Source organism: Psammomys obesus, unplaced genomic scaffold (assembly GCF_907164565.1).
Source record: "Psammomys obesus unplaced genomic scaffold, mPsaObe1.curated_primary_1811, whole genome shotgun sequence".
NCBI classification, from domain to species: Eukaryota; Metazoa; Chordata; class Mammalia; order Rodentia; family Muridae; genus Psammomys; species Psammomys obesus.
In genome coordinates, this window is record NW_026596079.1 from 7,707,412 (window position 1) to 7,724,999 (window position 17,588).

Genomic DNA, 17,588 nt, shown 5'->3' on the forward strand with positions numbered 1-17,588 from the left:
CACACACACACACACACACACACACACACACACACACACACACACACCGAGTGAGGAGCAGCCTTGCTAGGCCACAGAAGAGGGCATTACAGCCAGTCCTGAAGATACCTGATAAACTAGGGTCAGATGGAAGGGGAGGAGGACCACCCCTATCAGTGTACTTGGAAAGGGGCAGGGAGATGAAGGAGATGAGGGAGGGAGGGTGGGATTAGAAAGGAATGAGGGATGGGGCTATGGCTGGGAATACAAAGTAAATAACCTGTGATTAATATAAAAAAATAAAAATTATTTTTAAAAATTAAAAGAAGAAAAAAACAGAAAAAAAAGAAAAAAAGACTGTCTTAATCTGCTAATTAAGAAACTTCCCTGAGTTATAAAGATGGAGCACATCACTTGTGAGAAAAGTAGGTAATAGGTGCAGCAGTGGGTAGAGAGTCAGCAGGAGCGCCTGACTCCTGCCCTGATTACACCCAAACGTTAGGGGCAGGCTTTCTCCACAGAGTAGTGAATGGGACAAGCAACTATGGGAAAATTAGAAGCTCATCTTCATTTGTTCTCATACACTTCACCAATAAGCGTGAAGCAAAGATGAAAGGTAAGAGAATCATACATGCTTCTTCTTTTAAGAAGCAAAGAGCTCCTGCTCTACCTCTACCGCCAGTGTTCAGTATTTTACCACAAATACAAATAAGGAGGAAGTAAAGCAGCTTCTGCAGACAGTATGATTATGTAACTAGAGATCCTAACAAATCTACCAAACAACTTAATAAAACTAGGAATTTAGCAAAAGAAAGAAGAAACAGATAATAAGGATAGCAAATGGTGTGCTACAAGCTTAGAAAATAAATAGTTTAAAATACACAGTTTCTGATTAGTGAATAACTATCACTATCGAAGCCGGCACAGACGACCTGTACTGAGAAGAATCTGAGCATGTCTCCATAAATGGACAGCTGTGCCACACTCACCCAGGGAAGAGTAAGATCTGGGAAGAGGGTGAAGTCTCCAGAGTAAGAGACAGAACACAGGTGCAGCCAGAATGCAGCAGGTCATTTTGTGCAAGTCCATGAATGAATTCTTAAATTTAACAGGACTGTAAAAGATCCAGCATATGTAAGGAATCCTGAAAGGGAAGGTCTAAACTCAGCCATTCATGCCTCTCCATAAAAAGCTTCAGGAAACAAGACTGTGGTCCTGGCATAAGGATCCATAAATACATCAGGGGAACAAAATGAAGCACAAGAAGTAAACCTCACTTCCTCAGCCATTTGATATGTACCAAAGGTGCTAAATCAACCCACGGATAGAAAGCAGCAAATCTGATGAGAATTGCAAATACTCTCGTGGGGAGAAAACAAGCTTGACTTCTGCCGCATCCCATCTTCCGCTGTTGTAACAAAATACTTGAACAGAGGTGATGTTTCCTGGCTAACAGTAGGCTGAGACATCCCAGAGCAGAGTACCAGAATTTGCAGTGTGTGTGTGTGTGTGTGTGTGTGTGTGTGTGTGTGTGTTATAAATATTTAAAATTTTTCTTTATTATTTAGTACAATTTATTTTTTCTTTCCAATGCTTTTATTCTTTTTTTTATTTTTTATACTTTACTTTATTTACTTTGTATCCCCCCTCGAGTTCCCTCCCTCCTCCCCTCCCAACCCCTCACTTCCTCTATCTTCTCTACACGCTCCCCTCCCCAAGTCCACTGGTAGGGGAGGGTTTCTTATTAGTCCCTCACACACACCCCTTCCCTAGCCACCATCTTTGTGTCTGCCTTCTCCCTCCTTTTAAAAAATAACTCTTCAAAACCAATTTGTGCTGCTCAAATATTCTTGGTTGTGTGATTTTTCCACTGGAGAATGGTCAGCTTACCACTTTAAGGGACTTTGTGGCACTGTACAACATGAATGCAAATATCACATGCAAATAGCATACATACTAGTTTGGGTGACTCTTCCTCCTCTTTCTCTCTTTATGTTATTTTAGTATATATGTGAGTCAGGTGGTTATTGATGTGCATTGCTTTCCACTTAGTTTTTGAGACAATTTCTCTTAGGGAATCCACAGTTCATTATTTTGGCTGGCTTCCCGTATCCAACCAACCACAGATAAAGTTACAGAGCATGCTGCTATCACCAGCCTTTCCATGGGAAATGGCGATCTGAACTCAGGGCCTCATGCCTAAACAACATTGTACCCACTGAGTCACCTTCCCAGTCTTTCTCTACCTGTGTTTAAAAGCAACTAATGTCATCACTGTGGGAACCCTTCATGAACTATATAATTCTTGTGCCTTCCAAAGGTCCCACCTCCAAACATGAGTGACAGTAAAGTCTAAGATTAAGATTCTAACAAAGGGATTTCTGGAAGACACAGCAAACATTTAAGTTACACAGTTTACAAAACTCATGGCCCTTAAGGTAAAAGCTAAAATGATAATTAAAAAAGAATTTTCATTAAAAAAAAAAAACAGAAGAATGTATTTACAATTTATTAAAGATTCTAATATTTTTTTCTTAAGTGTATTGAAGGAAGTAATTATAAAATAAAACATTGAAAAAAATGACAGACTCCTTGAAGAGTCAACAAATTAAAAACAGCAAGCCAAAGACTGAGCCAAACATTTGCAAAGTACACACTTAAAAAAGACTTGTAGCTAGAACCTGTAAACAGTTCCAACCAGTCAACCATAAAAGCACATGTAGCCCAGAGATCAATGGGTCAAAACTGTGACCTTGACAATAGCAGACCCAAATAGACAATGTTCTAACTCACTAGGGAAATGTAAGATCACACACACAAGAAAAAAACAACAGAATGAATAATAATAACAAAACGCGTGATACTGCGACATATTGATTCAAACAAACACTTTACCTATGGACACATCACATTATGCAACCACTTTGGGGGAAAAAACAAGGTAATTCTTTGAAAAATTGAACATAGCTCAATTTCAATACTTGGCATTTGGCCAGACAAATGAAAATACCTGTCACAAAATGGCTTGTAGTAAAACACTCATGCAATGTATGTAGTACATCAAAATGAAAATCATCTAAACTAGCTCTAGTACACTAGGTAAGGATTATCATTCTGCCATACAAAGGGATGAACAATGAGATTAAAAAACACTGTGTCTGAACCATATACAGACACCAAAAGAAAGCTTGCGCCAACAGGTGTTCTTTAAGTATGCATATGTCTAATGTTCTATGCATCTCACATAAACAATTTCAGTTCTAAACCACTCAATTTTATATTTTACATGAGGAAAATGAAAAGAATGGCAGGCTGTGCACATGACTAGTATGGCATAAGCATATTTCTTACGACTTCACTATTTCTACTAAGTCAAACAAAAGAATCAAATCTCTCAGTTCATTATGCAGCTGTAGTTATCCTCAAGCATGTGAAGGTCAGAGCCTCGGCTGCAGCATCTGCTCCTGGGGCTCAGGTTAACAGCAGTCCACGGCACACGCCTTACCTTGGGAAACTGTTTTACAGGAATCAACACTTTCTGTCCCAGCTTCATGTTCTTATTAATCACCACATCAATGTACTTCTCTTCATCCTTGCCTTCTCCCTTTTGAAACTTTTCTATTTCTGTGAAGGCAAAAAGATACCCATGAAGCATGTGACCCAGAACTGCAGGTGTGGAGTCTGATCAGCTCCACTGTGGAAGGAAATCAAATGCAGAAATAAGGACCCTTAAGTCGACATGACTTTTCTTTTTCAGGTAATGACACATCTTCCATTTTACCAATGAAATCTTAGTAAGTTAAAAGTGCACGAAATGTGGCTCTCAAGGCAGCCTTCAGCTACATTATGCTAACAAAGGTATACATGGACAAACATAAAATAGTAAGTAAGCCTCACAGGAACTACCCCATCCTGTTCTCAGCTAAGTGTTGAGCAGCCCCAGCACCCTGATTACTGCTGTGGCCTGGCAGTCTAAATCTAGTCCTATCAAGAATTGGCTCCAAGACACAAATCCGAAGAGCAAGGGTGATGTGAGAGAGGGAAGAAAGGGAAGAACAAAAACGATGTAATTATATTTTTATTTCAATATTTTTATAATTTTTGAAAATTGACTCTAAGTTAGCCTGGATAACATAGACAGCCTTCGGTCAGCCTGCTCCCAACTTCAGGCCCCCTCCTTACACATCACAGTCTATTGTAAGTTAGCATACTGTATTCTGTAATTCACCCCCTTCCCCCTGATGCTGGAATAATCTCATCCTGTTTCAAGGTTCATCCATCTGAAACTCACTGATTCTCCTTCCTCAGAGAAGTAGCAGGAACAGGAAAATTAATCTGTCCTGGCTCGGTCCTCACAAAGTGCATAGAGACAACTCTATTACTATAAATAGGAAGAATGGAGGTAGCATCCCTCACCACAACCCAACTTTCTCCAAGTAAAGCCTACTTCTACAAACATCTACTGCCTACCACCTGCCACTTGCAGTTTCAGAATATAGAAATGGCATGTTTTTACTCATTTTGTGTACTGTCTCTAGTTGTGTACCAGTGGCATAGTCAAGTATTTCCACAAGCAATATAGACTTTCACCCCCAACAAGTACAAGACACAGGCGCAGAGAAAGAGAAAGAACTGAAGGTGTGCAAATGGAGACTTGCATACATCATTTTGTCTCTCTCTGGTTGTATGTGTGTCTCTCTCTGACTCTCTCCCTCATACTCTTTCTCCCCTGTCCCTGTCCCTGTCTCTGCCCTGGGAGGATGCAGAAGCACTGTGTGCATGTGTGTACATGTCCTACTGTAACTCCATCTCAAGAACAGGTACCCCAAAGGGTACCTGAATGATATTCGAGGGCTGATGGTATCAAGAAACACTGCAACACAGGCTAGAATGGTGGGGGAGAAAAAGACAAAGGATAGGATCTGAAGAGGAGAAACATTCAGGCATTTTCCATAAATAAACACAAAATTGGAAATTTTCAGGATTGATAGTTTAATAGACTATGACAAATTAATTTTCAGTCTTCAATAAAAAGCATTGAGTCCTTTGGGTAACCTAGAGAAAAGGCATATTAAAAAAAAATCTATCTTATAACCCAATAAAAATGTTGTTGGAGAAAAGGGTGGAACACATGACCTGTGAAAGAAGAGGGTGGCATAGTGGGGGTTAAAGGTGTAAAATGGGGGTGGGGTTGGAGGAGATGGGTTAACCAAAACTAAGGTTGCATGAAAAAGCCTTATGGGAACTTACTGGTTAGTAGGATAATTTCAAAATGTGTTTCTAAAGTAGTAGTTTAAATGGAGGAAGTAAGCAGAAATGGACAGTGCTGCTCCCTGAAGACACGGCTATTAAATAAAAACTTCAGCAGCAGGCACAGGGCACCTCCCCAGAGGTGTGCAAAACAACACTGGCCACACCACTGCTCTTGGTACCTGTCATAACCATTAAGTAAGACCAAACTGCTAAAGACACCATCAATGTTTGTCAAAGGATATAAAGAAGTCACCTGAAACCCTATGAAGAAACGTTCTCTCCACTGGCCAGCTTTCATTAGGCTGCTGGGAGACAAAAGACATCAATGGTCTGACCCCACAATGGACTTTGCATACTGCAGTACCAACCAGAAAGGGAAGACATGTCACTTGTGCAGAAGGGGCCTAAGTGTCATGGAGTACTCATCTGCTTTCCGACTAGCTCTGAGGTCTGCTTGACAGCAGGGAACTTTCACACCTGGCATGGTATTGCAGCCCTTGTCCAAAAGTCCATGCCAGGCACTTGGGAGGAAGATAACACACCCTAGAGTAGAGCTTACTGTTAAGTTTGATGGCCATGCTATCAAATGCCTTCTAAATACTAAGCTTATACCCACAGGTCTGGGCTCTTCTCAGCCTCAGCCAGAAAGCATTCTTTTTACATTGGGCAGCAGGTTGCTGAGATAAAAAAATCTCTGAGTATTCAGCCAAAAGTAGGACCTGTTTATTAAACACCATCCCCAACCCTTCATGACTCTTGGAAGAGGAGGCAGAAAACATATAAGAAGGTGCGTGGGAAGAAGTGCTGTGAAATGCAATTCCCTGGACATGACATGGCTGTTGCACTCATGAACTCAGAGCAGCTGTAGTTACCTGTGCACAAGCCAGCCGAAATTCCAATATGAATGGGGGAGGAGTCCATAGGCCTCGTTCCTACCTGTGGAGACACCAGGGGCAGCTGATAGAAGCTGGAGAAGAGGAGCTAGCCTCTGGTAGGTTGACCACTCCAGTGAATGTCCCACACTCATGCATTTATGGGCAACATTAATTGGAGTTACTGTGTTATTTTCTAAAGAAAGAGTAGAAAATTCCCAGCAATGGGCAAAGAAACATGTTGTTAGTGTTGTTCTTATATCAGTCAGCAGAACAAATGACAGATCTTTGTTCATCCTAGCTCACTTGATAGCCAAAGCTGTAAAATGCCTAAGACACATAAAAATCTAATCAAACCAAATCTAGGCAGTGCAGTACGGAGAAGGAAGACAGAGGTCTGCATTCTGCCATGCCACGAGATGCAGGCAGGGAAAAACACCCTCAGACCAGCCCTCTAGCCCACGGGCACTGGCAGGCCATACACACACAGAGCCCTGCCTACCACCATACAGGCAGCACTGGAAGAGGAGGACAGATAGTCCTGTGGACTGCCATGCCAACCAGAGACCTGCCCTCTGCCTCATGGCACAAACAAGCTATAGACACCTGCTTGCCAAATGTCACCCAGAGGCCACCAGCCTCAAGCCCAGCCTGCCGTGGAAGCCACCACAATGTGTGAGTATGTGGAAGACAGATGGGAGAGAAAGAGAAGTGGAGCAACTTGAGCATTATGAAGAGAAATGGAACTGGAGACTCGTGGGTGGAGAAGAGTAGCCTGTTGTGAGTGGTCAGCACTACCACCTGGGACCATGGTGAGGTTCCAGCCCAAACTGCTGCCTAGGGCTATGTCTGGGCTCCTGGCTGTGTAGTGGCAGGGGTTGGTATCAATGTGCAGGGCTCATTTTACCACTACAGAATATGGAGACATCCATGATCAGGCAGCTGCCGGGACCACCTGGGTGCCCAGTGTCTCTATAGAAATGGCCATGCCTCTCACTGGTTGTGGCACTCTGGAGAGGTGACACCACCTCTCACCAGCAGTGACACTCTAGAGAGCAGGCCCAGCTCCTTGCCGAGAACAGTGGAACTGACTCTAGTGGCAGAGGTGTGGTAGAGTTGACCAGTCACTTATCTGCTGCCCCTCCCACCCATCTCCATGGCAGTACTGAATGCCCACAGAGTCATGAGCACTGGAGAGCTATCCCTGTCCTTCAACAGCTGCAGCACTCAGGAGAACAGGCCCTGCACCTCACCTGGTCAGCACAGCAGAGCTGACCCTGGCAGTGCAGGTGAGCTAGCCCCGCCACTGATCAGCCATGAGGTGGCATGGGTATGGGGGTGATGCCTTCCAACTTCTCATCCTTCGCCACCTGAGGCAGTTGGGAGAGCTGACCCTACAGTCATGATAGTAGGTGAGGTGGCTCTGTCCTTCACCAGCTGCAGCACTGGTGAGAACAGGCCCTGCACTTCACTTGGGCAGCACAAATGCTCACTTGATTTGCCCTTCTGGAGGCAAGGCAGGTGAGCAGGCCTCAAGGATATAAGTACAAGAGAGCTGGCCCAGCCCCTTGTCCACCGTGAGGTGGTGTGTGTATGAAGGTGATGCCTAACTCCCCTCTATGCTGCCTACTGCGTACCCTGGGTGGCCTAGCCTGAGCAGTCCTGGAGAGCTTGCCCTGGTGGTGTGGGTGCTGGAGAGCTGGCAGGCTGACCAACTCGGCTACCACCCAGGCCTACATCCAGGGCTCTGAGTTGGCCAACCTCCCAATCTACTCCATCTATGAACTGCTGGAGCATGTCAAAGGGCAGGTCCTGCATCCAAAGCTGCAGGATCTCCATGACACAGGGCAATAACTGAAAGAAGACCAAGTGAGGATCCAATGTTGATGGTGTCTCAGAAGCCAGGGATCTCGAAAGAGACCACTGACTCATTGCAATGAACATTTGCAAGTGAAAATGTGTGGACAGAGACTTATACTGTGGGACGTGCTGTGACATAGCATAGTTTTCATGATGAGATGTTTCACATGCTTTGTTTTTTGTTTGCTTTTGTGTTTTTTTTTTTAATTTTGTGGGGGGAGGTTGCAATATGAAAGGCCAATAAAAGGCCTTTATGAAAGGACAAGAAGATGAGTGGGACTGGGGTATATGATGTGAAACTCACAAAGAACCAATATAAAGTTGGAGGATGGGGGAAGGTCTTGTAGTTGGAAGAGGGAACCTGGGGGAACTGGAGGAGGATATGATCATAACTGTATACATTTGACACTCAAAGAATTAAAAAAATAAAACAGCAACAAGTCGCAAGTCAGCTGCTTCACTGAGTTCAATCTAAGACTTCAGCTTTAATCAGTAAAAGAAAATAAATCCTATCTCTTCTTATTTATTTATGTACTAATTAGAAATAACCTTTAACACAAAAGTCAACAAACTAGGCAAACTAAAATTTCCATTAAAACAGTTAGATTTTCCCCCATTTTTCATGTTGGTGTGTGATATGCATGCATGTATGTATGCTTCTGCATGAGTGTGAGTACATGCGTGGGTCAGTATACATGCTCATGAGTTTGAAAGTGTCCTGTGGAGGTTATATTAGAATAGGAAATCATCCTTGATATTCTGAGTACATGCGTGGGTCGGTATACATGCTCATGAGTTTGAAAGTGTTCTGTGGAGGTTACATTAGAATAGGAAATCATCCTTGATATTCTGACCCCCCCCCCCCCCCAAAACAAAACCTCATTGAAGCAAGGAGTCCCAATCAAACCCAGAACTCACTGATATTGCTAGTCTTTTTAACTAGGCTGCTCTGGGGATCCCATCTCTGCCTCCGTGGCTGAAGCTAAAGCTGGGCTGTCACACCTGCCTTGCATTTCCACTTTCATTACCGAACAATCTCATCCCTCCAGGCCAACAACTACAATTTTCACTATATGTATATTGGGTGATTATATAGTAGTCTGATGTTTTCACGAAGAGAGTAAAGCACAATGAGACGGGGGTGCAACTCTTCCAGACAACGCCTAAAACCATGACAACTGTCTATTGTTTATTGTTAGTCTGAGTTGGCAGTTTCACATTCTCAAGCCTATGCTACTCAGGAAAGAAAAGTGGCTCATATTCCTACATGCTCCTCCAGATCCAAGCATCCCTTTTGATGGCTACGAAAAATGAAGTCACCAGCACAAGGATTCCACCTGATTTCCAGGAAAGATGTACTGAGGATCTGACTTTCACTGTTCTCAGATCACATTTGGCATCACACACCTTACCTAAATACAGTGCCACCTTCCCATCCAGAAATAAGTCCGTGTGGGTCTCAACCTTCCTAACGCTGTGACCCTTTAGTCCAGACGCCCGTGTTGCAGTGATCCCAACCATAGAATTATGTTTGTTGCTACTTTATAACTGTACTTTCACTACTATTATGACTTGTACTGTAAACATCTGTGTTTTCAAATGACTGTCAGTGACCCTGTAAAAGAATCACTGGAACCCCAAAGGGGTGGTGACCTGTAAGTTGAGAACCACTGATATAGAGGCCAGTAACACTGTTTTCAAGCTACTGAGGCCAAATCTCTTTCATCTCCAAAAAGGTTTCAGTATATGTAAATATGCTTTAGTTTCATTTTATCTTTTGTTTGAATGTAAAATACGTTCCCATGGTTCATGTGTTTGAACCTTTGGTCCCTGGCTGTTCACGCATGTCTTAGAAGAGTGTAGGATCCTAGGAGATGGAGTTTTGCTGTCAGGAGTCAGGAGAGGGCTTGAGCTTTAGTACTATGCTTAACTTCCTATCTACTCTCTACTCCCAGCGAGTCGCTACAATGGGACCGGCAGCCATAAACTGTTACCTTGCGTACCCACACATTCTCAACCTGGATGGCCTACATCCCCGAGAACAATGGAGTAAATAGACTCTTCCTCTTTCAAATTTCTTTTTATTAGGTATTTGGTCAAAACAGTGAGAAAAGTAAGTAATAGCATTTGTTAATCTGGTTATTTCCTGGCCCAAAGCTTCTGAAGCAAAGAATAAAAACTATTCTCTTTTTACCCTAATACATAAAATATACCAATATATACTAATCCTCTAAAAACATGCCCAAAGATACATGTTCACACTGTGTACACACATTATCTCCTCACAGTAAATAAGAAAATGGTAACCAACTGTATTTTAAAAGTAGATACCATTATTATCAATTTAAAACATAAAATTTAAATCAAGTTCTAGAGAATTGTTTTAAATTAGAAAACCAATTTTCATAAATTTATGAAGACTTGGCCACACGTAAGTTTTACACATTAGCTGGGAACATAAAAGCTGTGCTCTATTCACATCTCACTTACTTCTTTCCTGGCCTTTTCACTGAAACTGTAAAGGGGATTCACCCAAAATGCATCTCACTTAAATACAATACAGATAGTGTGTAGAAACTATATGCAAAATACCTTGAGAATCAGTAATGTTCAATGATCTGACATTCACCTGTAGCCAGAACACTGACTAGCATTTATCTAAAGTCTACTTAGTTCTGAGACACACCACGTACTAGGACAGAATCTAGAGACTGGGGCAAAGAGACAAATTTGTAATATTATGTATAAAATGTTATAGAAGGAATTAGTTAACAGCTTTGGAATGTGCAAGATTACTGAAAAAGCAAGAAAATTCAGGCTTAAATTCTTAAAAGATACAGAGGAGAAGAATTATAGGCAAATGAATGTGGGTTTCCCAGTGAGGGGAGGAGGTCCTGGAAAACACTACTGAAAGGCTACTTACCAACACAGTGAAAACCCTAAGGTCTCAGCATTTCTTATAATGACACAAAATCTTGCCATCAAAAGGCTATAAAAAGTAGATGTAGGTCATTTTTTTTTTCAGTGTTATCTTTTTGTTGTTGTTGTTGTTTTGTTTTTTAATAGTTTATTAACTTTGTATCCCAGCTCCATAATTCCCTCCCAATTCCACCCTCCCTCCCTCATCTCCTCCGCGTCCCTTTCCAAGTCCACTAATAGGGGAGGGCCTCCTCCCCTTTCATCTGACCCTGGTTTATCAGGTTTCTTCAGGCCTGGCTGCAAAGTCCTCCTCTGTGGCCTAGCAGAGCTGCTCCTCCGGCGGGGGATGGGGGGTGTCAAAGAGCCCGCCATTGAGTTCATGTCCGAAATAGTCCCTATTCCCCTTACTAGGGTTAGATGTAGGTCTTGATGACAGGCCCTACGTTTCACAGAACAATGGACAGATTAAAATAGGAAGACAGGTTCTTTAGTTCTGTGCAGAAGAGGAATGGGGACAAAAGCATGAGAAAGCAGGCCAGGTAATTCACATCAAGATGAAATAGTGACAGTTCATAACAAATAAGAAGTTGCTCTAAAATCAGCTGAGGTAGCAGAAGCATCCTAAGGGAAAGAGGATTGGGCACTGCATTGAAAGTGGAATTCAGACACCCAGAGATGTGGGTAAAGACATGGAAAGGGTGTAAGCTAATGGAATGAGCAGCAATGGGCAATGAACGTGGTTCATTTAAAAGTAGACAGAGGACTGAGGAGAAAGCTGCCAATGAGGTACATGCTTTGTTCAGAGAAGCATGGGACCCAATACTGAATGTCCTATTGAAATCACCACAGAGGTACCTTCACATTCTGCCTTCCTTCCGTTCTTCTCCGTGGTGTACCGTCATGACCCTCACCACATCAGCCTCGTTTCCTATGCTAGAACATGATGCACTGTGTCTAGCTGAAATTCCAATTTGTAGTAAGACAACCTGCCAGTCTCTGCACATTGTTCTTTGATGATTCCTCAGCTATTTTGTCATATTTAAAGTCTGTCTTACCCTGTAGACTGCTTTCCCAACATGTGACCATGTCCACTCCTTCAGGAAGTGGTGGGAAATCACCAATGCCAACTTGACTATTTTAACTTTGGGAACAATAGGTCATCACGCCCATGGCTGTGGGTTCTCTTTCTATTCTAGAAGTTTTCATCTCTTACATCATCTTACAGAGCACGATGCCCAGGCTTAGGAAGCCAGGCAAAGGCAGGTTAATAAAGAGGAGAAACAGGATTCCAATGCAGATGATCTAACACTGGACACCAAGCCTTTTCTTTTTCTCTTTAAAGAACACATGGGTTTTACTATGATTACCTATCGCACTTCTGGGTGTGCAACTCAGTCTTGGGAAGCACATGCTCACTGATACAGAGCACAGAACTTTTCATCCTCTGGCAAAGATGAAACACTACGCCTGTTCAACAACCATTCCCTGCAGACCTCATGTGTGCAAATGCACAACAGCGATCTCTTGTAATTTGTATGTGACATACATTACAGGGACCTCGATGTTCACCCCTGCTGTAACATGACATATATCCTTCTTTACTTCATTGGTCTGTTTCTGCCATTTCTCTGTGCAACAGGGTCCCAGATTTTAGTAGGCCCCAGAACTTAGCAGACTTTATGCTGTCTTAGAAGCATCATTCAGGCCTGGAAACCCAGCATGTCAGCTATAATACCTGCCAAAACAGGAACAAAGGCTAAGTCAACAGTTCCAGGAAAGTACCCCAGTGGAAAAGATCCCAAATGCACTAACCCTGCTTTTTGGCTTCCATAGTTCTGCTTCTTACTAAGTTCAATGTAACAGTCAGGATGCGCTTTTTGGGAATAAAAGACAGAGAGCAGAGGGGCTCGGGGCTGCGAGATTTGAGAAGTTCCCATGCAGCCTCCAGTCAGCAATACAGATGTTCTACTCAGCTCTAAGCATGTCTGTGTGTGTTCTCAGGTGCACTTATCTCACAACATCAGCTACTATGAACAACTAACAATTTCTGTCTCATTTGAAATGAGATGTGGCAGTGTTCTGGGAGCTGTAACACCCAAGTGTCCCCAGGCTCTGTGAATGTAGGCACATCTGCTCCTCCTTTACTCTCCTGCAGTTTGGCTTTTCTGTGAGAAGTGCTGTTTCTACATCAGGAGGAGCTTGAAATGACAAAACCTCAATGACAATGATTGCCTGTGAGGTTTGAAAGTGGAGCTAAAGGAATTTTGTGTTACATCAAGAACAGATCAAGACCCAAGCCCAAATGAAAGAGCTAAGAAAGAGTCCTCTACTGACAAAGTACCCTACAAAATTAAATGAAGACAAGAAATTCAAACAGAAGCAGCCATGGACCAAAAAAAGCAGGCGCAGAGACACACACACACACAATCATATGTGCGCCAAAGGCATAGGTGATTCACTCAGAGAAGACTTGCTGCTCTACATGGTTCCCCTGCAAAACAATAGATCAATTTTACCATTTTAAAGAACAGCAAAAATTGATCCTATGGTCCAGAACCTACAATAGTAGGAAGAGTGATGGCAGACAGGCCATACCTCTGAAATACGAACCCCTTGAGTTCAATGTTAAGCACTAACTTCTTACCTAAGAATTGTGGTTGCTATTCTTGGTTGTCAAATTGTCCTTGATAATATGCCGAAGAGTTAGCCTATTGTTAGCCTTCCTCCAGTTCTACTGTTAACCTTTCGCCTGTCCTTCCCAAAAGTGACCTATGCCCTTTTTCAAGGGTAATTATACACTGGGTAAAGGGAACAGTCCCGACTTGCTAGGGTCTATTGAATGATGCTGATTCCAGTGACGTGGTGAAAGGTTGACTACACTAGACCACTTCCTCCATGGAAAGTACAACACTTTGCTCTTATTGGCATGGACACTTATTCTGATTATAAATTTGACTTTCTTGCATATAATGCTACTAACTGTGGACTTGCCAAATGCCTTAACCACCATCATGGTATTCTACAGAGTATTGCTTCTCACCAAGGAACTTACTTCATAACCAAAGAAGGGAAACAATGAGCCCATAATCATGGAATCCACCAATGTTACCATGGTACCCACCATCCTGAAGCAGCTGGCTTATAGAAAGATGGAATGGCCTTTTGAAGACACAGTTACAACACCAACTAGGTGGCAGCAGCCTGGAGGTCTAGGTCAGGGTTCTTCAGAAGGTGATATATGCTTTGAATCAGTGTCCATTGTATGTTATGGTTTCTTCCATAGCCAGGATCTATGGTTCCTGGAATCAAGGGGTGAAAAAGGAATAGTTCTACTCACTATCATCCCTAAAAGCCCACTAGGAAAAACTGTGCATCTTGTCCCCTGGCCCTAAGTTCTGCTGGCCAAGAAGGTTTAGTTCCAGAGAGGGGTGTTCCTATCAGGAGATACACAAACATTCCAATAGCTAGAATCTCAGACCCCCCCCCCCCCCCCGGTAACTTTGAGCTTCTGATGCCCTTAAGTCAACCTAAGAAAGGAGTGTTAGGTGGGGTAACTGATCCAGATTACCAAGGGGAAACTGGATTGCTTCTCCACAACAGAGGTAAGAATTATTATGTCTAGAGTGCAAAAGATCCTTTAGTTCTCTTCTTGCTGCTATAAAGTCCTGTGATTAAGGTCAAAGGGAAACCATGGCAGCCTAATCCAGGCCGAAGAACAAAGGGTACAGACAGACCTATCAGGAATGAAGGTAGGGGTCACTCCTCCAGAAAAAGAACCACAACCTGCTTAAGTGCTTGCTAATGAAATCCAGAATGGGTAGCAGAGGAGAGTCGCTGTGTTAAAATACCAGCTAAGGCCATTTGACCAGAGACAGAACTGAGGATTATAATCAATGTATTTCTGTCACATGTTTTTTAAAAATGCGTTTGTATAGATAATTGTGTTTCTTATTTATGTAATTTAGCATCAATTAAGAGAATTTAATAGTTATCATATTTTAAGGTTTGAGATACCAAAAGAATCTATCTCAAGGGACATTACCACCTACTGTAAAATTTATAATGTGTTTAAAGTTGTATGAGGGATAGTTATGTTGATGTAATTATGACCTAGTTAAAAATCTAATGTGTTTGCGGTTGTTTGTGGGATAGTTATACCATGTTGGGCATAATTATGACCTGGTTATTATTTTTATTTGGAAATTAAGCATACCATAAAGAAATGTGAGTATGTGTCAAAAACCCAAGTGGCTGGGTACAATTGTGAAAGTTTGTTTTTCCTTAATTAAATGATTTAAAAGTGGGAAGACCACTTTTAATCTAGACCTTCTGAGGTGGGAAGATTCACCTTAACCTGTGGAAAGATCTACCTTTAATCTGGGCCACACCTTCTGCTAGCAGCCTCTATAAAGGACTTGGAAGAAGGATGCTCTTGCTCTTTGGCTGCTTGCTCTTGTTCTCACTGTAAAGTCCTTTGCTTTACTGGCAATAAAGCCTACTTCTTTAGGAGTCTAGAGTATATTGAAGACCAGATGAGACATCCAGCCTCTGGGACTAAACAACTACTGGATCTCTGAACCTTTGATTATTCGATAGCCATTGTTAAACTAGCTAGACCACAACCTTGTAAACTGTACATGAGATTTATTATATTTAGGATTATATTGAATTCATTCTATAAGTTCTGTTTCTCTAAAGAACCCTGACTAATACACAAACTCTCGGAGAAGAAACTGAAACACAAAACCAAGAGCTCAAATAATAATTCAGCATACTTACTATGTATGGCTATCTTTTTAAAAGGTCATCACATCTGTGTCACTGATTACCCATCAAAAAAAGAGAAAAATTGAGATCACAGCACCTATTCTACAGGGTCAACATGAGGACTGAATGATGAAGCACTTCAAAAGTTACGTGTCCCCTGAGATGGGATGTTCTTGAAAGATAACATTTTTCCTTTTTCTGGTTTAACTTTGTAGTTCTTCAACAACAACAACACAGCTCTGTATCTAATTCCCTGGCCCCGGCCTCCCACTGTCCACAACCTGTGAACAATGTGTTACTGTAGTCCATGTCCACAAGCTTGTGAAAAGAGCCTAGGAAAGAAGTCTGTTCCTTTACTTTTGCTGTGTTCCAGCCCCTTGTCCTGACAGAGGAAAGGTTCTGTGCAGGGTTTCTAGGTGGTTAAACAGCTGTTTTAAAATATGGAATGAGCTGAGGAAGTGTAAAAGAGGTGGTAGCCACTGATGAAGTGTTCTCCTAAATGTCACAACTTAGTAGTTTTTAAAAGGTATTGTTTTAGGAATTCATGAGAATGTCCGAGACCTATGAGAAAGCAATACAGATCAGCCAGCACCACAAAGAGATGACAGTGCAGATAACTAGGCCTTTACTAATGAAGATCAGCCAACACAATGAAGAATGGTATAAAGCACTGCCTTTCCAATCATCCCAACTAAACTAAACTCTTAATCAAAAAAAAATTTATCCAGAAATGAGTTTGTGTAAGGAGAACGAAATACGTGTTCAATGTTCAGAAAGCCAGTGCAAAGGAAGTGTAACTGTGAAGTTGGGTTTAAGACGAATCTTCAAAGACATATATACAGCATCTCCACCCATCAGCCACCCTATCTGGCAGATTATTAGTGTTATTGCACCTGCTGCTCTGAAAAGAAAATTTTAACTTCCAACCACATAAATGTTTTCAGTACAAATAATTATATTTAAGTAATACAGGACTAAAGGATCACCGCTAGCATTCCAACCAGGTTTAAATATGCTAAAACCTGCCTAACCACCATTGACTCATTCAGCCCATAATCTTACAAAGTGTTCCAAGAGAAGAAAAAATATGACACAGCAGATTAGACACCTGTTGCTGCCAAATAAGAATGCATAAGTTCATGATAGACACATGTAAACATCGGTAATAGAGGGGAAAGTGGCACTCTAAATAGTAAGCACTCCTGGAAACAAACTAATATTCATGAATCAGAACAAATATTTTTAGAGAAATGAGGTTAAAGCCTACACATAGGAAATGGCAGTCACATTCGTCTAGAAAAAAGGAGAAGGAAAAGGGAAAGAAAATAAAACTATTAATTGCATATCTTATGCCTAATTAAGATAATGCTACAGGGCACTAAAATTTATTTATAGATTACTTCTCAGGCAGGCAATCCCTGCAACAACACCACAAGGTAGCCATAATCATTCATGCACAGAAGAAAATGCCTAAGATACTCAAAACATCCTAGGCCTGGGGAATCTCAATGCTGGGATGTTGATTTCTAAAACCTCACTCCTTCCTCTTTGTCACTATTACTGTTCAGGAGGAATTTTGATTCTGAATACAAAATAGAGATTTTGGATTATCATTACATTTGGAGACACTCACTATGAAAATATTTCAGGTTTGGGAGGGGAGAAGAGATTGGAGACTGAAACACCAAGGTTAGCATAAGAAAGTAGCCAGTTAGCAACAGAATGAGTATCTGTTAGCAACAGAAGACTGCCTTGGCTTCATCTGAAGAACAGGACAAAATGTGGCAGGGATTATAGGCCTCCCGACTCAATATTTTTGAGTCCCTTCCTCAACTCACTACACAACCCCCATTCTGGGAGCCCTGACAGGCCTAAAATTCCATATATAGCTTACGTTGGCTTTGAACTCACAAAGAGCTGCCTTTCTCTGTCTCTGAG

At 42.0% G+C, this 17,588-nt stretch overlaps 1 protein-coding gene across 2 annotated transcripts in view; it reads right to left on the reverse strand.

Moving 5' to 3' along the window:
- The window catches only part of Khdrbs3 (KH RNA binding domain containing, signal transduction associated 3), a 168,126-nt gene that overhangs the window by 105,974 nt on the left and 44,564 nt on the right, over nucleotides 1–17,588 (reverse strand). For both annotated transcript variants that reach the window (XM_055626569.1, XM_055626568.1), the window contains exon 2: nucleotides 3,485–3,603. In XM_055626569.1, the coding sequence (XP_055482544.1) occupies nucleotides 3,485–3,603 (119 nt within the window). The remainder of the gene's footprint in view (nucleotides 1–3,484; nucleotides 3,604–17,588) is intronic.